This window comes from Anser brachyrhynchus (assembly GCF_964034855.1).
Source record: "Anser brachyrhynchus genome assembly, chromosome: 7".
Taxonomy (NCBI): domain Eukaryota; kingdom Metazoa; phylum Chordata; class Aves; order Anseriformes; family Anatidae; genus Anser; species Anser brachyrhynchus.
The window spans coordinates 25,560,039-25,581,137 of NC_137701.1; the positions used below are offsets into that span (position 1 = coordinate 25,560,039).

Sequence of the window (21,099 nt, forward strand, 5' to 3'; positions counted from 1 at the left end):
CACTGTATATTTGTCATGAAGAACTGAAGAATAGACCAATCTCTCTCTTATTCGGGTGAAAAGGCACTCAGTTGGCCAGCACGCAGTATTTTTGTTGGAAGTTTTTCTGTTATCACGACCTATGGCCGGTCTCTCCCCATCTCACTAAATAACCAACCCGTCAGGGGCCTGTCACTTCTCCCAGCATGTTACATACCATGGTCTTGCTGAGCACGTTGTGGCAACCGAGATTGTCAAAGAGAAGCCGAGAAACATCTTATTCAACCATTTCAGATTTGCTTTTTAATTACATTGTGGTCCAGGAGCGTTCTGTGAATCCATAGTGATATTAGAGGTGGGAAGGGTTGTGCTCGGGCACAGTGTTCACCCCGGCGAACCCAGGTTTGGCACGAGCAGACGTCTCCCCGCGCGGCTGAAGGGATGCTGCCTGAGCAGGAGTGGGGGCTCTCAGGATGAGGGAGCGTACAGGAGGTGGCAGTGGCAAACTGCAGCACGTTGCGAGGAGTCTAGCGGAGAAAAGCCCTGTGGAGGAACAAAGGCTTTCATTTATCACCGCTGCCAGGCTCCTTATCTTCTCAAGTAAATATATTTAGCTGTTTTGTATGAATGGAAATCGATTCTGCATTTAAAGTTCAGGAGGCTGACCCTAATGCCAGTGTAGGGTACTGTGTGTACTAATTGCATTAATCTCAGTGCAATACTGGCAGTAGTATATATTCTACAAGTAATTAAGCATTTAAAGGTTATTTCTTGGGCTGATTGGTTTTAATTATAGGTATGGATTCATACCAAAAACAAAAACAAAACAAAACAAAACTGTAGGGGATTTTTTTAAATCAGAAACTAACGTAATGGATCCATTCTACAGAGTGATTCATATGCTTTCCAAGTTACTCTTCCCTCTAAATACTGAGTTTTGCCATTTGCCAGAATGAAAAATATCCTCCTGCTGCCTCGTGGGATGCTTTGTACATGGGCATCTGCTGCTGCGAGAGAAGGAACTGCTGTCAGCCCCACCACGCAAAGTGCGTGCCGAAGTACGGGGAAGCAACAGCAGAGGTTTTAAAATACACCCACTTGCTTCTGACTGCTCAGGTCAGAGACACCAAGTCGCCCTCTCGATGATGCTGAGATGGCCCTGCCAGACTGCCCAAGGCACGGGGATTATCCCCAGTCGCTGCCCTGAGGCAGGGGTCAGCTCGGGACTGTCTGGGCTGCGGGGGCTGCGTGGTGTCACGGGCATCGCAGGGGTGTCACAAATAGTGCATGTGAGCTTGTGGCCCCTGTGCTTTGTGCTTTAACCACAAAGCCCAACCTTCCCGCCTCTGTTAGGGCGCTGAGCAGGAACTGCAAAGCAGATACGTACCGGTGGTACGTGAGCTGTCCTGCTCGTCTCGTAGCGCCCTGTCGCTGACACGTCCTGCCCACGCTCTGCCCTTGCACGCCTGTGACGTGTGCTTGTGCTCCTGCAGGCAGTATGCACAGTGAGAGGAGCCATTTTGATCAGACATTTTCTAAATTTTTGTTTTTTCAAAGGGAAATATTGGGTATCTTCAGAATTTGCAGTCTGAGCTGTCTTGCTTAAAAGCTTCTGAGGCTGCCACCATTAATTCCCTGAAGCACCGTGTTTCCAGATGGCGTCTGCTCCCCAGACCCTCGCACACCCAGCAGGCGGTGGCTTACCAGGACTTTGGGAAGGAGCCCTTGCCCACGTGTCTAACTCTGCCTGCTGGTCCCTTGTTCGATGTCCTCATCCAGAACTGTAGCGTTGGTTGTCTTTGAAAAGCGTTCTGAGCTCTGCAGAGGAGCAGTGCTGCTGGGCGTTAATATTAACATGGATCAACGCTGGTTCCCAAGGGCTTTTGGATGAATATTCAAGAGAAAAGTGTTTTGCATTTATTCTTTCAGCTCCAGCAGAATAATTAAAAACAGGATAAACAGTAAGTGCAAATGATGCAATGAACCATCTGATAATGCTCAGGGGGTCACAGGAGAGAAGCCAAGTTGATCTTTTTTAGCATAACAGTTGTTGATTTTTGTGATTCTGTAACTATAGGCTGATCTTTTTTTTTTTCCCTGCTTTTGTAGATGTGGATAAATGTCTTTCCAACCCTTGTCCCGCATTGGCCACCTGCAACAACACCCATGGCTCCTATGTCTGTCAGTGCCCTCTTGGATATGAGCTGGAAAAAGGAAAGTGCAATTTGGGTAAGAAAATGAAAGTGAAAAAACAAGGGAGAAAAAGATGGAAATAATTACCTGTAATCTTCTAAAATAAACTAACCTAGGCTCAGACAAATTCAGAGCTCAAGGTACCCCCCAACTACCACTTTTACAAGAGCCTTTAGCGTTCTCACAAGTGCAGTGTCCAACGCGTGACCAGACGCAGTGATAGGTAAGAGTTTCTCGGCCTGCCCTAAAAGCACACCAGCAGAGCAGTGAGCTCAGGCTTGTTAGTAAGGACAGATGTGCCACTTCTGTTTCTAATGTGTTTTACAACCCCAAAGCAGAGCAGTGAGCAGGGCTGTTGTACAACCTGACTTCAGTGGGCTCAGCCACGTGCATAAAATTAAGAGCCGTGAAAGCCTTTGTAAGATCAAGGTTTTGTTTCTTACTTTTCATGTTTTCTGTGCAGCACAGTTATTATATGGGTTCAGGTTCTGGCTCCCTCCTGTCTAATAAAGGTCTTGAATCCCAAGGACTTGCAGTGTTCTGTTGCAAAGGGGAATTTGTTTTGCTGGAGTTTCTTCTGACCCTTAATCAGCGAGGTTTAAAGGCATGGACATTTTGCTAAGCAGCATGACTGAGGTGTCCCTGAAGGGTGTTTTGAAACCTTTCTTCTTGTAGGAATGTGTCAGCTTCTAATTTAGAGAGTTGTTTTGGTTGTGCCCTGGACCGGTATATGGGCAGATTATGCAAATACCATGAAGGTGATTCTAGTCTCATTTTTACCAGGAGTTGTTACATTAGAGCTGTCTGATACAAAATTTGTGGTGAAGATAGACTCTGTGGATGGGAAAAAATGGGAAGGAATTGGAAGCTTTATAATGTTATCTGCAACTGTATTTGTTTTTCTGGTGGAACATAAAACTTGAGCTCTGAGTTCTCATTTCCACTGAGTATCTCATGGCACTTAATACAAGATTTAGGGATATTATCTCTCCGAGGCTGAACAACTTGGATTATTGCATTCTGTTGCCATGAATCAAGTCTGAATCTAAGCATGGAAAAATGCATCTTTTGGGCCTCCTTTCAAATGTCATTGCTCATTCTGTCCAACAATTTAAAAAGAGAAAATGTCCTTTCTACAGTGCTTCAATTTGACTTGTCGGTTTGCTTTCCTTCCAGTGGAGGGAGGGATAAAAGATTTGATGCATCTAACCTGAATTATTATAAATTAGCTTTGGCACTTGAAACCACCTTGCCACAAAATTTCCCCCTCTCTGTGTTCAGAGGTCCTTTTAAATGAGCCTGTGTTGCTTAAACAGCTTTGGTTTCTAGAAAGGATGAACGTGTTCTAACTCACCTTATTCTCCATTTCAGTAAGAATATTCATCGGCCAGGTCCCCCTGAAACCTAACGTTACCCACGGGAAGTACGCAGATCTCAAGCAAGTGGAGGGTGAAATCCTGGCAATGGTGAGTGCCCCTGCTGGGGTGGTGGCAGCGCTCCTCGTACGGTTGGGACAGGCAGCCACAAGGCTCTGTGGTCTGGGCTTAGCCCTTTTAATCGCTGAACCATCCTGGTGTGGTGGGAGCTTCTAAAGCTTCCCAGGTTTCTAAAGGGTGTTAATGCTTCTCCGAGGTCAGACGTTGGAATGGTGACTCTGGGGCTCACAACACTCACTGTAAATCTCCCGTGTGCCTGCTGGCTGTGGTGGCTCAGACTGCAGCTGGTGGCAGCTCGCTCATAGCCAAATCCCATGGGACGAAGGGCAGCAGCAGAGCCCAGCCGAACGCACGGTGCTCTCAGCAGCATTTCCCAGCTATGCTTTTGCAACCACAGTCAGTTCAGAGCAAACTCTGGGTGTGATGGTGGGTTCCCCATATGCTGTGCCTTCACCCGTTGCAAAAAGACCCCTGGGATGGGGCTATATGTACATCCCTGTGCATTATTTAGGCAGATTATTGCGTGCAAGAGTTCATCCAGCCATTCCTGGCTGCAGTTCATCCCAGCTCTTTTAGGAGCAGGTGGTTCAGAGATGCAGCAAAAGCAGCGGGGCGCTGGGATGAACTACCTGGGTGCTGCCACCACTGCTTCTGCTGCAAAGGGAAAGCAAATGCCTGTGTCTGGGGACTGTCCTGGGGTGAGGGGGGCTGCTCGGAGCCATGCTGCTCTCTCCTCACAGCTGCTCTCTCCTTCCTTTCAGCTGGATGCCTCGCTGTCAGGCTTGCCTGGGTATCACCACTCCACAGTCAAAGCCACCAGGTAAGGGGCCATGAGGAAGAGCGACAAACAGCAACAGTTGCCGAGTATTTGGGGTGATCAGCTTGAGGCCCTCATTTTGAGTCAGACCCAGCGGTGCTGTACTTAATGAAATCAAGCCCAGCAATAGTGCAGGGCATGGGAAATGCCTTTGCACCCCGGCCATCTCTCCTGGTACTGCTGTTGCGGACAGCTTGCCGAGCAACAGCCTGAAAAAAGCTTGTGCTGCCCAGGGTGGGTTTGTGGCTGTTTTCACAGTGAACACCCAGCACCTCATCCAGCCCCAAATATGCCTCTCTGTGTGCAAGTTTGTCCTGCCTTTAAAGTGAGACAGCGGCCTGCTATGATGCACATCTTTCTCAGTCTGTACGTGGTATTGTGTCTGTGTTAAACATTGCTTGCATTAATAATTAGCAGGTTGTTAATGTACTAACAATGGAATCAGACTGACCCGTGGTACTCAGGGCTGTTTTGTTTTGTTTTCTGTTAGGGAGGCAAATTTTGTGCATGTTTCAGTGCAATCCACGTTCTCTTTAGCATCCAACGTGACTTTCTATGACATTGTCGGCAGCGTGCAAAGCTACATTCGGGCTTGCAAATTTCCCCCCGATCCCTGCCACTTCATCTCCAGCTTGAAACCACTCCACAGAGGTAAACAGCATTGGAGAGACTGTGATGGGAGGGTGGGGGAACACGTTTTGGTTGGCTTCTTTCATAAAAGGGGGAGGAAGATTTTGGCATTTAGCAAAACTCCTCTGAAAGTTTTAGTCTCGTTTCAATGGGAATCATCTGAAGATGATGTTTTAAACTGCTCACGTGGCTGTGAGTTGGGGAAACAGAGGGGTATGAAAGTTGTTCACCATTTGGAGTTTTTGGGCCAAGAATCATTTCTGTACCAAGTCCTCCACCTGCTGAACGTGCAGAAGGAGAAGCCCACCAGTGCTGGGCAGAACCTTTTCCAGGCTTGGCCCCAGTGGCGCTGCTGCCCCCATGCCCTGCACCTCCTGATCCTGCCTTCCCGAGGCAATGAGAGGGGTGATGTAGCTGTGAGTGATCCTGGTGGGATGCCAGGAGTGAGGATGGTCGGTGGCAGCAGCTACTTCGGGTGAGGTGGGAAGCCTTGGCCGGTCGTTCTGGCAAAGTAAACGTGGAGATGAGAAATCCAATGTGGGATTTCATTTTAACATGCTGTATTTTAAAGCCACACTCTACTGTTGTGGACTGAATCAATGTAAATGACTTTAGTGAACCAGCTCAGATTATACTCAGTGGTTACCTCAGTTACAATGCTTCCGGTAAAGTCTACTTCCTCGCTTAAAATAAGCAAAATTACTAAGCAACAAATTCTATTCTTGTGTAAGTACTTAAAGAAAAGATGTGAGATCAAACAATACGATGGTGCGCCCAGCAGGGAGGGGTTTGCAAAAGGGGAGCTCCAGGTGAGTGGCACATACTCCATACGAGCTCCTGCTTCTCATGAAAACGTTTTCATTTGTTGGTTCCATTTATTCTACCTCCCAGTAAAATAGGTAGATTGGTGACACAATTTCCGTTGTTTACCCCCAGTTTTGCTGAATGCTCATTTCAACAAATCTGGCTTTTTAGAGTAAAACATCACTTCAAAGTAAGATAAATGAAAGGACAGATTCCGTGGTTTAAAAGTGAAAAGAATACAGGGCTTGATACTGAAATGGAAGAATCTCTTTTGGGCTGAGCAAAATGTTTTGCTAGATATAAACCTAAAAAATGATTTGTTGAACTGTCTCGGGGGGAGGATGTGTTTCAGCTTGAGCCAAAACAAATTTTTCTTCTTAATTTCCCCTTCTGCCTCCAAGCTGAAATATTTATTATTCACCCACTCTCTTTTCCTGTACAAATGGCAGTAGATATGCAAGAAATTGTGACGTGTTGTAATGTCGACTGTCTCATAGTGGAACAAATATTGTTAAAAAAAAAAAAAAAGAGAGAGGTGAAAGTAGTGTATCAGCTGAATGCAATGCCTGGGGAAAGCAAATGTGCATGGTGGTGTGTTCAGAGAGAAACGTGCTGTTGATGGCTGTGTCCTCCCAACAGTTGGCAGCTTGTGCAAGCAGAAGGACCCCGAATGCGACAAGGAGACTTCTGAGTGCACTGACTTCGATGGGGTTGCACTCTGCCAGTGCAAAAGCGGGTACTTCAAATACAACAAGATGGACCATTCCTGCAGAGGTATTGCCCTTTATGCAGCATTCTTGTTTTGGCCTGAATTCTGCTTAACTCTTTTTTTTTTTCCCCAGTTAAAAAAGTTGTGCGTGTGTGTGCCCTGTGCATCACCGTGTGTGCAAAAGCATGATATTATGAATAAATATTAGCAGCTCAAGTTTCTTTTCGTTAGTTAGGGGACTTCTCAGCAGACACTGGAGATACAGTCTCTCTCTAGGAATAATATTATCTCTTTCTGGAGCATGCTGTGAGTCACAACGATGGAGAAGAGGGAGAAGGGGGCCCGATTGCTTTGGGCTCCAGTTCAGTGGCACAGAGCAGAGATGTAGTGCAGCTCTGCCTGTTTTGATTTCGTCTGAACTCTCGGCGAACTTGAGATAATTGCTTTAAACTCACAAGCTTATATCAATACATCATCACTATTTTTTAAATAAGCGAGTATCTGAAAATGATTATGAATTTATTTTTCAGCGGGGTTCCTAACAGAAATTTTAAGCTTCAGGGTTATATTATTTTTTAGCTACTCTTCAGATCATGAAATTTCTTTTGCTACATCTTAAACAAGGTCTTTGTCCTTGTGCCAGCAGTCAGAGTGACTTTTGTAGGATCAGGGCGTCCACTCCCTACTTGCAGCAGTTTTGGTAGGTCTTCTTAAGAAATTCAGTTTTCTGATGATATATCAATAATAATTTCAATAATGGTTATATGTTGTTTCTGGCAGTGTCAGCAGGGTTACTGTTGAAGTAGGAGATGCTTTGTCAGTTCCAAATCCGATCAGTGAGAGAAATGTGTCTGGAAATAATGCATGTGCTGCAGGCTCTGGGCTGGGCCCCTCTGAGATGGGCATCCCCGGCTGCTGGGTTGTGGTCCTGCCTCTCCTCTGCGCTGTGGCTCCAGGCAAAACCTTTCTCCTTTTTATTTCCCTCCCTCCCACCAACTTGTATTTTGGGGAGGATTTTTATTAGGAAATACTGACTGCCTCCACCTCGACAGGCAGAGAGGGGCTCATCCAGTGAGTGGGGAGCTGAGGTGACTCCTGGGAGGATTTTGCCCGACTCTTTCCCCACCACCTATGGGGGGAACCATCCATTTGTTTTGGACATGACCTGTGCCAAATAGTGGTGTAAAGATAAATACCTAAAAGGCTGCAAGGCACTTGAATGTGATGGTTATGGAGTGCTACGTGATGTAACGTCTCGTAGAGAGGGAGATGTGATCAGTTCCTACCCACTTGTTTTTTTTGCTGTGCAGAATAAGAAAGACCAACCCCCACACTGTGAGGTTTCAATTTCCCACCTTCAGCTCTCTGCTGGCACTAGGAAACATTTTACTGACCAGCTTGGGAGTGCCTGAGGGACAGGGATGGTGAGGGGTTGAGGCCAGGTGAGCCTGGGGATGGTGGTGAGGGGTTGCTGCCGAGCGCACGGTGTGGTGCTCCAGCGATGTACCGGACTGTTGGCATCACTATCCCCATCTGGGTAAGCCAGGCCATCAGGATTTTAAAGTCTTTTTCAAAAGCCATGATATGGCCCTTATTTGAAATTTAGGGCTATTCTCTCCCATCAATACAGCATGTAATATGCCAGGCTCTTTTAAAATCTCTGCCCTCTTAGTGACTAAACAGGAACTGCGGTCTCCTGAGCATCCAACCCTCATTGTGGATCGTGGAGACGTGGAGTGCTAACTCCCATTATGTCCTTGCAAAGAGGGAAACAGCCATTGTGCTGCCCCATCTGGCCTCCCTGTGGGAGGTTTGGGTTTGCTTTTCCCTTCCTGGCTCTGTCTGTCACCTGGGGCATGCCTGGAAAGTGTCCCCTGGAGCCAGGAAGGGTCCCTTTGAGCCATGGCAGTTTGACATTTGGGTCAAGGTGTGCATTCAGTCATCTCGGGGTCCTTGCTGGTTTCAGCCTTCCTGGTGTCTTCAGGGCTGCTCTAGTCTTTCTAGAGGGCAACAGCCCCACTGTGCCAGCTTTTCTGAGGCATACAATTCGTAATGTTGCACGTAAAGTTCCCTGCACTAAGAGGAGCAGCTCGCCGGCTGTCCTCTCCTTGGAAAGGTCTCCAGAGAGACCCCTGAGCCTCTTTTGGGAAGGCAGAGGCAAAGGAGTCCCGAGCAGAAAAGCAAAACTCAATAGCTTTGCTTGACCTCTGACTCTTAAACCTCTCCTCTGCTCCCTGCTCGCATCTGAGAGCTTGCCAAGTGAGCGTGATAGCACGAGTCCCCCGGGAGTGTATTCAGAGGAGCAGGAATGATGCCAGAGGAGAAAGCAAAGTGGCAGGAAAAGGGAGCATTGAGGAGAGGCAAGGACATAGACTCTGAGCATTAAAGCTCTGCATTGCTTTAAGTAAAATAAGACACAGAGACACACACCTTCAGGAACTTGCTTTTCCTTTCTCCAGCCCCCGTGGAGCTCCCAGGCTGGCAGCTGTGTGCCGGTGGGTCCCCAGGGCTGCCCCTGCCCAAGGGGGGCTGCGGTGCTGAGGCTGCTCAGGATGCGTGTGCCCGCATGGCTGGGCACAGCTCCTGCACCTCTTGGATGTAGCAAACCTCTGGGATGTAGCAAACAGCATTTCCATATGACCACAAGCATCCGAGAGAAGAGTGCCAGGCATCCTGCAGGTCAGATCTCCTGAAAAGCCGGGACTGGGACAGAGCTGCAGAGGGGGCCTGGCAAGCAAAGAGGAGTCCCAAGCTCTGGCTCAGGCTAATGCCATGCCTGGTGCATTTAGGGGCATGGGCAGGCAGGAGAAGAGAGGTTTTGTTATCCCTGTGCTTGCGACATCCAGTTCTGGGAACCAGAACTCAAAAGGGTCAGAGAGAGAATGGGAGTGTTCAGAGCAAAGTTGCAAGAGCCAGGGAAGCTTGAAAATCTCAGAGCACTTGGCTTTACAAGAGGCAAAGGAGAGATCTGATGGCGAGGAGGAGAAATGGGATAATATAACCTTTTCCAGCCTACCGAGAAAACATCCAAAGACTGGAATTTGACATGGGGATAATGCAGAACAGAAAGAAGGTGAATGTTTTTAATGGCTGGGGAAATTAACTTTATGAGCATCTGACCTAGGGTTGTGGTTGATTGTCTGTCGCTGGAAATAGTAAAATCAAGCTTGGATGGTTCTGTAAAATGTAGTTCCAGTTCAACTATTTGATTTGAAACTGGAATTGAATTTAGGGAAGTTCTGTGACCTGCATTATGAAAGAGAGGTCATGGTCACATTGCTCCCAGCTGGCACTGACACCCCTTGTTATTGGTGCTGCAAGAGCCATAAACTTCTGGGTCCAGCTAGAAAACTAGGGGTCTCTCTTGGTTTATTATGGTATTGCCAGCCCATCATAATAAGCTGCACATTTGCCCTCCTTTTCTCCTCCCTCCCCTCCTGTGCTAGGTGCTTCTGAAAACAGGTGGGCTCCAGCTGTGCCGGGGCAATGGCATCTCCCGTGCTGTGCTGGGGAGGAGGCGAGCGCTTGGCCACCCTCCTGCAGCTCTGCGGGGCAGACCCCTGCACCCCGAGGGATTTCCCTGAGCTTGGTGGGGCTTGGCAAGCCCCCATGCTTGCAGCTGCACCTTATTCCTGCGGCTAGAGGTCAAGGCAGAGGGAGGAGGACTCAAGAACTGCTGTATTGCTGTTTTTAAGCATACGGTGTTGGGAAAACAATCCACGAGCAATGCCTGCTGAGGGACTAGTGCATGAAAAAGTGCTGATCTCGGCAGTAACCCAAAACTTGTGTGCCCAGTGGGTCACCACCTTTGCTGTTCATCAGAAGCATAATACAATTTTCTCAGGTCATTCAGATGATGAGATAGCTGTCCGTTAAGCACAGCAGTATGGCTTCGGGGTTGTTTTTTAACCAACATTTTATACGTCGCAGTTTCTGGGTTATTTATACCTAGTCAAAAATTTAATTTCTATTCAATACAACTATACTATCGTAAAATACGACATCTCAAACTTTGATTTAGTTCCAGCTTTAAGAGAAAAAGAAAGTGGCATTTTTCATGAGGTAAAACATAACATCTCACTTTGGGTTAACCGCAGCTCTGTTTGGATAACATTATCTAGCACGTTATTCATTGTTTTTAAATGTTAATACTGCATCATTGCTAAAGTAGCACAGCTTAAGTGAGGTTTCAAAATGAAAGCTGGTGACACTTGCAGATTTTGTACTCTGATATTTTGTGAGAAACAATACAAGCATGAGGTGAGTTTCCATTTGGGCAAGGAGGGATTGTGTCAGGAATTGTTTTACCAGCTGCCCACCCTGTGGCAGGCTCCAGGTTAGCTCTTGGGAAACTCTGAAATGGCCCTGTCGAAGCCAGTGGGAGCTGAGTTTAAGTTCACAGCATTTTGCTTAAAACAGAGGAGACTGGGTCGCATTGGAGCGGGTGGTGGTCCTGCTGCTGTTGGTCTCGAGGTTGGCTGGGGAGAAGCTGCTGAGGGAGGCAGCGATGGTGAATGCCTCCTGTGCACCACTGTGCGGTGCTCATGGCCCTTCTCTCTTGTCTGCTTGTAGCCTGTGAAGATGGATATAAGCTGGAAAACGAGACCTGTGTGAGGTATGGTGACTGCTCTGCCCCCTCCTACCCCACCATCCTTCTTAATCCTGCTTTGGTGACCTGTTGGCACAACCAAGCTACTGAAACTCCCTCTTGTTTTCTGTTATCAGCTGCCCTTTTGGCTTAGGAGGGTTCAACTGTGGAAACCGTAAGTACAGAGTTTCATTTCATTTCATTTGTTTCATTTTGTTTCGTTTCATTTCATTTCACTTCATTTCACTTCATTTCCACTGTGTCAGAAGTGGGAAATTTGCAACAAGTAATTGCAAATAACTGTGTCTAAAACTCAGTAGGTGCAGACTACTCTTGTCAGGGTTTTCTGTTTCCTCAATGTCTGTCAAAAATTATTTTGTCGACCCAAATATTTCTTTGACAGAAATTATTTCTGTGACACAGTTGAGTTAATGTTATCTGCTAACAAGATCAATATTTTCCTTGGAGATCTTTCTCTGGATATTCTGTCATGATAGCGCAGATAGCGTGAAGCAAGATATTTGGAGGTGAATCCATGAAAGATCAATTGAGTTACTGAGATTTATCAGTAAGGGGAATCGTTCCCCTCAGCACACAGGATCTTCTCCTTTCCTCAGCAAGAGATCCCCAGCTCCATCTATTTCACTTGAAAAATTGCAGTAATATTGTTTAGAGAAGGAGGGAAGGCAGGAAGCAAACAGTTAATCCCCTCGTGTGAGGACTGTGGATATGTTTACATGAATACTTACGACCGCATTGCTGTCTCTAAGTGAGAATATGTCTTTCTCGTCCCTAGCATACCAGCTCATCACTGTGGTGATTGCGGCTGCAGGAGGGGGACTTCTGCTTATCATGGGCATAGCGCTGATTGTCACCTGCTGCCGGTAGGTACCACCGCCAGCCGTAGTTACACTGCACCTAGCGCTCCATGTAGAAGCCCTGAAGGATCAAAGAAACATAGGTGCACAGGTACAGCTAAGCAAGCAGTTTAAGCAGAAATATTTAAGTATTGCCTTGTGCTTTCATTTGGGATGTGCCTTTTCTTTTTTTTTTTCCAGCAGTCAGGTTAATAAATTCAACTCTGTCTCTGAATTGCCTGGCAATTGTGTCCTGTATGGATGGAGAGGCAAAGAAGTCCTTTCCACTCAGAGCCACAGGGCACCAGGCGGTAGCCTCCAAAAATGCAAGCTAAGTAGAAGAGAGGAGTTTAGTCAACAGGAAGGGCTTCTGGGCCATTGCTCAAGAGGTGTGGGAGTGCATTCAACGCTCTTTTCCTCCAAGCACAAGTCCTGCACGTGCTCTCACTGTGTCTTTACCTCTCAGACACACACACACACACACACGTGTAGTTCCCATACCAGCAGATAGCTTCGGAGTAGAGGCAAGATGTGCTGCTGAGGTAGTTGTGCTTCATGATTTACATACCATGAAAAAGGGCTGCCTTGCAGTAACACCCTCTGCCACCCATTCCAGCCCCCAAATCTAGGATTTCAAAGCACTCTGACTAAAGTCAGCAGCTGGATTTCTCAGTAGCAGCAAGGCCCAGCTGGGAGGTGAGATGGTCACTCCAGGTCCCAGTGTGCAGATCTCTGCGGGGACAGACCAGTCTTCTCATCAGTCCTGGCCTTTGACAGGCTGTGTGCTTTCCTGGAGGGTACTCTGCTCTGAACTGGGAATGTCACCAAAGTCCGCTCCTACAACATGGCAGTGATGTAGGGGCGTTTGGTGTTGTTCAGACTGGTAACTTGCCGGCCTTTCTTCTCAGAAATTAATGTGGTGCCTGGAAGTGCTACAGTTAAGCGTTTGGAGACTTGAATAGTGTGGGGGCTTCCTTGCATTTTTCATTCTTCCTAGGCTTTTTCATTGACTCTAGTGAACATGCACATTTCCAAGAGACAAGGGGCTTAAATTGAAACAGGAGAGATTTAAACGGAATGTAAGGAAAAACTCTTTCACCAAGAGGACAGTAAGGCATCAGAGATGTTATGCTATCTCTATCCTCAATCAGGATATTCAAATCAAGGAATCACTATTCAAATCCCACCAGACAGTGCTCTGTATGGCACAGTCATACGGCTCCTATCTGTGCCTTGGAGCCAGGAGGTGGACTGTAGCCCTTCTGAGGTCTCACCTGGTTATCTTAGTTCCCAGTGAAAGTTTGCAACATGTGGTAAGTCTCCTGAGATCATGTCAGAAATGCACATAATATATGAGGATAAGTTACATCTTTTCGCTTTCCTTCATTCTTTTCTAAACAGAAAGAATAAAAATGACATAAGTAAACTCATTTTCAAGAGTGGGGATTTCCAGATGTCACCATATGCTGAATATCCAAAGAACCCCCGAGCACAAGAGTGGGGCAGAGAGACCATCGAGATGCAGGAGAACGGAAGCACCAAGAACCTATTGCAGATGACAGATGTGTATTACTCGGTATCTATCCATAGCTTAACTATTAACCCTTTGTACCTGATACAGCAAAGACACGTTCCTTTATTTTGGGAATCAGAGATACCTTTCCTGAAAAACAAAAAAGCTAAGCAAATGGCTTCCATAGACAGCAAGGCACTGGGAGTTCGGTGGACTCCAGCTATTACTTGTGTGGTGAATACCACAAGGAGGTGTCATTAGGAAGAGTGGTAGGGAAATGTCTAGGAACATTTTGGTAGATGCCTAAAAAGCCCTATTGTAGAGTAGAGAAGGAGAGTTGAAGGTTTGGGGCAGTCTTGTAGGAATCTCTGTGGGCAGTTTTCTCCCTTTCACCCTCACTGATGATGCTGGAAGGTTGAGACCTCTCCCTGGGGGTTCTTCGCCCCCAAATGGGAAGATGCTGGTCACTGAGGACCCCTCTCTTCTTCCATTCCTCCCCTCTCCAGGGTACAGGCTCCTTTCTGAAGCCGGAAGGATGCATAAGAAGCATCCCTCCAGCTCTGTGGGAACAAACATCAGGAAGGAGGTGGTGAAGGAGTAATGGGCTGTGTAGGGCAGAGGAAGAGTCACAATACCTGCCATAATGGACACTGTAATACCTGCGTGGTTGGTACCAGCTGCTAATGTCTATATCCAGAGCTGTTGTATTGGTGTATCATTTGTCACTAACCCACATCAATATACTGGATGCAGTCAAGATCTGTGTGGGGTTACTCATTTCAGTGAAGGTTGCAGGATTTCATCCAAATCACACTTTCTGGACTCCTGCTTTCCAGAGAAGAGAGCAGTGAGCAATACTTTTTTTCTGGCTTGTATTTGAAGTTTTCCCAAAGCAATTTTACTGGGTTACACAGCATGAAGGAAAATGGGAAAAAAAGTCCTTCCAGATAATACTCAGAGAAGGAAACAAACTTGGCTTTTCTACAAACATTTCCTTTAAGGATGACTCTGGGACAATATCCTGAATTAAGGAGTGTTATTTCAGTGCCTGAGATCATCAGTACAGTTCGCTTGGATTAAAAATTAACTGTGTACTTAGACTGCACTTGATGGAGTCAGGTAAACTTCCAGCCAGGTAAACTTCAAGTCTTCTAATTGGCAAGATGTCAAAACTCAGTTGCGTCAGAATACTGCCCTCCAGAAAATGCATAACTCTCACAGTGAAAATCATTCCAAGTTATAGAGATAATTAGTGATCATGTTATTATTCCTTCTAGCTACTGAAATAACTGCTGGGAAAGGTGGTAAGGCTGTGTTGGAAAGAGGATTTGACTATGAGAATAAGACCCTTTAAAATTTTTATGTATTTATTTATTTATTTATTTTTGCTAATACAGCCAACTGGACTGAGAAATCCTGAACTGGAAAGGAATGGACTTTATCCTCCTTACACTGGTTTGCCTGGATCTCGACATTCATGCATCTACCCTGGACAATACAATCCATCCTTCATTAGTGACGAAACCAGAAGAAGAGACTATTTTTAGCAGGACAGAGAGGGAGTGGAAGACTGACGCAAATTGGCCCTTGATCCCCAGGTACAATGTGTCTCCTGGCAGTTCAGCCCACACCAATCTTACTCTTCCCATATAACAGGATGATCTTTGAACTCCATGCCAAGCATTGCTGCCCTGGGGAATGGTTACACTTGCTGAGCAGCAGTGAGGAAGAGGAGGAAGAGGGAATGGCTCAATGTGCACATCAGTAAAAGACCCAAGCGGAAGCTCGTGCATGTACTCCGGTTTTGTTCTGTGCTGCTTCTTCACCCTTTACGCTACATGGCAAGCATCGATAAGTACAGGCAGATGAACTGTGCCCAGCACCCAGTGAATACCACTAGGGAGTGTTTTGTTTACAGATCTTGTTCACTGTTGACTGTGCTTGTCTTCTTGGCCAACCTTCATGCAAAGATTCACCGTGTGACTGGTTTTAGTAGGACAAGTTTGTCCACTCCCCTTTCCCCTTGCTGCATTGCTTTTTGCTTTGTGTATGACAGGAAATTGGCTTGTCCTTTGGCCCTTACCTTCATACTGGTAGAAGTTCTCCAAATGGCCGGGCCCTTGCTGAAGGCTGGTGCCTGGCAGTGTTGGCTGAATTCATGGGTTGATTGTCTCCAAGGAGTAGGGGAAAGTTAGTCATACCACTGCAGTTAAACTGAAAACAGGCACAGTTGATTGTGCTGCTCTGAAAACTTGCATATATAGGGAAGAGTCTGTGTATGTTGTCGTTTTGTCAGCCAGCGTGGTTCAGAAGTGATGACGCTACACATCATCACAGTGCTTCTGCATAGGATCATATGAGGCTGTTTACTTGCAGGGATTTAAAGGCTTATAAAAACAGCGATAAAATGTAAAATACTTGCTCATAAGGAAGAAAAACATGAGCTGGGAATTCACCGTGCCTCTTATGTGGAACTCAAGGAAGGAGCAGTAAGGCTATGTCTCTGGCTGGGCAGGCGGCACGTGAGTTCTGGGCACTGTGGGTGGGACGTAGTTTTCAGCCCTCCACAGCCACCTTGACTTCAGGAGGAGCTGTGGAGGCTTTCAATACGTTGGAAAAAAAGGCTCTCTGCAGTCGGTTGCATTTAAGGCAGAGAGAAACATGATGCTTTTAATCCTAGTGGAGCAAAGATTGCATATCAAAATAGGTTGATTTCTTCTGTTCTAGTTTCGAGTGATTCAAACCAGGCAGGTTTCCTCATCTAGGTGTTAATTCATATAAATCACCTTGGCAAAAGCTGAAGAATGTAAATTATTATATTCCTCACCAAAGATCAGATCAAAAGTTTATTGACTTTTTTCTTTACAGAGCAGGGTGTCATAAGAGATTTTATTACTGATGTATATTTCCCACTTATTTTTACTGCAGAGATAACCTAAGTCATTGCAACTGCAGTGCCTCTGTATGCCTCACCCCTTATCCACCACCTAATAACAGCAGTGTGGTCTTACAGAAAAACAGATCTTTATGGATGCCTGGGGCAGTATGCTGTGCACTGACGTCATTTTATGGTGACAATGTATGTGACTTAATCCACAATCAAACTTGCAGGTGGTAGTACGCTGCTTATCTTATCTCGCATGTAGGCAGGGAATGGATGCTTATGCTGCCAAAGGAACTATATTTAAGGAACATTCTAGTTGCAGTATCCAAAATAGTGTAACAAGTAAAGCACAAGAATTAACTGTTCCCAGTGTTTTCAGTCTGTGAATGACACTCTTCTCCCCGTCATAAGCATCCAACATGTTAATTACGCAGGGTCCACTGGATGATGTGAAGCAAGGGCTTGGCCCTGCTGTGCTCTGGGGTCCTTCAAAGAGGATGTTGGTGGGGTTGTTCTTGCAGGGGTGAGTTTTTTACCTAACACCAACTGTAGTTTTGAGCATGCCTAGGACGGATGGGACTGCCTCTCCCATGGTATGGAGAAGGGTTTTGTCCCTGTTACAGATGAAAATGGGGAAGCTGGGGCTTTGTGCTGGATCTAAATCCAAAGTGCATAGATGAGCACTGGAATCTGTCCCTGTCTACTAAAGCAGCTTATCAAAAACTAAGCATGTCCCAGCAGTGATGGTAGGATTTAACTGCATGCCAGCATTTCCTCAGACAGGAAAGGGTTTAGGTATTTACTTATACAAGGTACGTTTAATCACTTGTTTAGTTTGAAGGCTGTGAAATGTTCCTTTGTGTGACAGGTGCAAAGACCAAAGTATGAAATACCAGCTCACAAATTCAGATTAATCCTTCTATATAAAGTGTAACATATGGGTTATATGAGCAAAACTCCTGGTCTGTATCATTTCACACCAATTTGCAAATTGTCAGTGTCTCAGTAAACCCAGCAGGGTTTTCTAGGTGAGGACTGCAAAACCTGGCTCTTTTCCAAAAGAACAAACTTTATTGCACTGAAATTTTGTCTCTGCCAGAACAGGTAAATGTTGGGGAAATTATTATGAAATTAACCCATTGCAGCTTCCTTTTGGTTTTGTTGAGAAAAAAGTCAATGCTTATCCCACAGGAGAAGGAAAGGGGTCTCTGCTGACCTGCCCCTGCCAAGACCTTTAGTGGTGTTCCAGGAGGGGAAGAGGAAAGGATTTGGGGAGGTGACAGCCCCGAGGTCAGTGCAGGTGCTTACCCGCGTGGGGACCCAGGAAGTGTCAGCCAGCCCTGCCGCTCCCCGCGAAGCGATCCCTCTGTCTGCACCCAAACCCAACGGCTCCACAAAGGCAGAGAGGCTGGGTGGAGTGCAGTGTGTTTTGCCATGGTTTGACAGTAGCTTTACTGCAATTAATTTGCAATAAATTACTACCGCATCCCAGTAGCAATGGGCTCTCCCTGCTGCAGCAAGGATGTGACCCGTTTCCGTGCAGCTTGCCTCTGCTGAAACTGCCACCAGGATCCTCTCCATCTGCTTGTCCGTTTGCCATCAACAAAGCACCTTTTGGTAGTGGTTTTAGGTTTTGTTGACCCTGCTGGATATAAGCCAGGTCTCCATGTGCCCTATCAGGCCCGCCTTCAAATGTGGATACCTCCATGTTCAGTACCTAACTCTCCTAGGGTGCCTAAATAAGCGCAGCTTGTTTCTCAGGCTATTTAGATTTCTCTTAGCTACCCCAAATTGTAAATTTTGAGCACACTGGATGCTTTTGCCAAGGAGAATTGCTCTCAACTATCCAAGAGGATGAGATAGAAATGGCATGTTTCTTGTAAGGAGGCTGCAAGTGGCTCAGCCAGATGTGGGGAAAGGAGGTAAAGCCGCACCAACACTGCATGGAAATCTGCTCGTACTCCTGGCTGCTGTGGCCAGCTGAGCCGTCAGCAAGGGGCCACGGGCAGGTGTGTGGGAGTATTTTTGATTAACTTTGGGGGAAAAAAAAAAAGCTAATTCTGTTGCTTGAAAGAGAAGGATGTAGGAGGCATATGTTTGCTGCTATAGAGCTCTGACAATTGTGTTGGCAAAAGCCCCTTGCCCAGAGGAATACCCCTGGCAGTCAGCCTAGGAGAGGCAGTCAGAATGAACAGAGCAGTGAGAGGCAGGCTGGAGGGGTCATTGAAAAGGGGTGCAACAGCCTCCCTGTGTCCCTGTCCTGCACCGCTGCTCATCCTGGCTGACCCTCCCACGCTGCGTTGGAAAACCAGAGTGCTTTTGCACACCGTTGAAACCTCGAAGCACTGAATTTGGCTGACGTAAGGAGTATAAGGAACAGGGATAGTTTGATGCTTTTTGTCCTCCACATATATAGTGTTAAGTAAAAGACCAGCAATTAATCTCATTGCTTTTTCAGCATGTCCCATAAAGTTTCACTGTCACAGTCATATACAGAGACGTTGCCTGTGACCTGCCTTCTAAAAGTGATTTGTTTCCACAATGAGCAATAAGAAAAAAAAAATATCTAAAAATAGCAATAAGTTGCATTTACTGAGAGGTGTTCGTGACTGCGAAATTGTGCCAACACTTGTAAAGGTTGTTCACCAGGGCCTGAGAGAGCAGCAGAGTGGTTTTGGACACTGCTGCAGCCACGTGAAGTGCTTCCCTGGGACGTGTTCCTAATGCTGGTCAATGGCTATATCCGTTCCAAATCCATCTGGACTTCTCATTCCCTCATAGTGATGTTTAATCTTTAATTTTCTTCCTTAAATTAACAAGAACGGATGCATTTTACTTAAATGTTCTTCCTATGCTGACTATTGTTTTTTTCCTCTCTACACACAAAGGACCCAATCCAGCATCCACTCTAGTGGGCTGGGATAACTCTTTCACGGATTTTAATGAAGTTTTTTTAGGCCTGAATCATTCCACTGTCAGGGTCACTTGTGTGTACAACATGCATTCCTGCAGCTCTGTTTTCTGCCCATTTCTGTGACATTGTTGCTGCCTTTTCATGTCGTATTTATTTTTTGGATGTATCCTTATTACTGTAGCAGAACCTGTATTATGTGAGATTGAACAGGTTGTTCAAGATCTGTAACACCTTTCTGAGAAGAGGATGAATGTGAATTTTGTAAAGTTTTTTGTTTTTTTTTACTGATCAGCCAATGTGTTTCCCATTGTGTGAGATCTTCTAGGGATGTAGAGGTGCTTCATGCATTCACAGATAAGAACTACCCATCAGTTCACGTACTTGTGCCTTCAGAAATGAAACAAGATCTCACAGTTTTGAAAGGGGTATGCACTGTGTGCTTGTAAGATTTTGGGAGTCTTGCAATGTGTATTTAATTCTTCATTCCCTTGAACTGTTGGAATTGAAAAGCAGGACAGAAATCTGTAAAGAGGTAAGAAAAAAAAGAGGAAATTTAGAAAGAAAGAAAGAAAGAGAAAGAAAGAAAGGAAGAAAATAAATATACTTCCTTGTTTTGCAGAAGTAAACATCGAAATTGAGTGTAACACTGTGGCTTCCGTACTGTAAGGCTATGTTTGGGATGACACGCCTCTTCTGCGTGTGGTTTGTGTTGTGTATGAGTAATATCCTTGTTGATGGAAAACCTAAAGTGGGTGCCTAATGTTCATCAAAAGTCATGTGTAAATGCTAAGTCCCCTGGTCTTCATTCTGGTAAAATGCTCAAAGGGATGGGAGTCTTGCTCGGGTAATTGCTGGAGCAGGTAGCCCACAAGTCTGTAAAACCCAATATGGAAGAGTCCTGGGGAATCCAGTAAAAAGCGATCAGTTCTCTTGAACAGTGCCACAGAATTTGCCTGACATAAAATGTCTGTTATAAAAACCATTAGGATGGTTAACTTTAAAGAAAAAAAAAGACAGATTAAATATTTAATTCTTTCATTAAAAAAAAAAAAAAGGAAATTCTGTTAAACTCAGCCATTTGTTCTGAGCCCTGTTAAATTCTGCAAGACTTTCTCCTAGCAGAAGACAAAATCTTATATGTAAAGTCATCATAGTTTCTTTGAGCGGCTTTCAGAACTGCGGTAGTATTGCTCACCTTTAGCGAAGTCTGTTTCAAAAGGTAAATTTTAAGCATTTGTTTGTGCTTCCTCTATCAACCTGAATGTAAACCTGCGTTATGTCCTTCACATTGTCCTGCTTCCCTCCCTGTAGCTCTGATTGTTCGCTTCCAAGTTGCTGGGGTTCTAAGGACGTTTTCCAAACCAGTATTATTTAAAGTTGTATCATATTTTCAGCCTTCACTAATTATACAGTACTGTAGTAGCAAAATATAATTTTTAAGGATTGGACTATTTTTATACCTGCATCCAATATTATTAAATCTGGCGTTCTAGTCAGTATTATAAAAGGATACAATAAAACTATGAATATTAGTTTGTCTCAGCTTTTTTATTGTCTAAAGCTTTCCCTGTAAAGAGATGCATATCTGACTTTTAGATTGTTCTAACAATAATTAGAAGTCTAAACTATAAAATAAGAAATTTTATAGTACTTCTGTTCTTCTAGTGTTGCTTGGTGATTGAATAACTGAAGTGTAAAGCAAAGAGGAAAGGAGTATGTTCTGTTAGTTATGCTAAACAAACTTTTGCTCAGCCTAAATGCAAGTTCTTTATCTT

General features: G+C 45.4%; 1 protein-coding gene across 4 annotated transcripts in view; it reads left to right on the forward strand.

The window, feature by feature from the left end:
• The window catches only part of HEG1 (heart development protein with EGF like domains 1), a 45,155-nt gene extending 24,299 nt beyond the window's left edge, over positions 1-20,856 (forward strand). For 2 of the 4 annotated variants that reach the window (XM_080600590.1, XM_080600591.1), the window contains exons 12-21: positions 2,089-2,208; positions 3,544-3,638; positions 4,370-4,428; positions 4,916-5,076; positions 6,499-6,633; positions 11,141-11,183; positions 11,294-11,331; positions 11,953-12,040; positions 13,415-13,589; positions 14,924-20,856. In XM_080600590.1, coding sequence (XP_080456716.1) covers positions 2,089-2,208; positions 3,544-3,638; positions 4,370-4,428; positions 4,916-5,076; positions 6,499-6,633; positions 11,141-11,183; positions 11,294-11,331; positions 11,953-12,040; positions 13,415-13,589; positions 14,924-15,073 — 1,064 coding nt within the window. In that variant the 3' untranslated portion in view covers positions 15,074-20,856. Of the gene's footprint in view, positions 1-2,088; positions 2,209-3,543; positions 3,639-4,369; positions 4,429-4,915; positions 5,077-6,498; positions 6,634-11,140; positions 11,184-11,293; positions 11,332-11,952; positions 12,041-13,414; positions 13,590-14,923 lie in introns of those variants that run through there. The other 2 variants (XM_080600592.1, XR_013953859.1) reach the window with 2 other exon arrangements.
• The last annotated feature ends 243 nt before the right edge of the window (positions 20,857-21,099 follow it).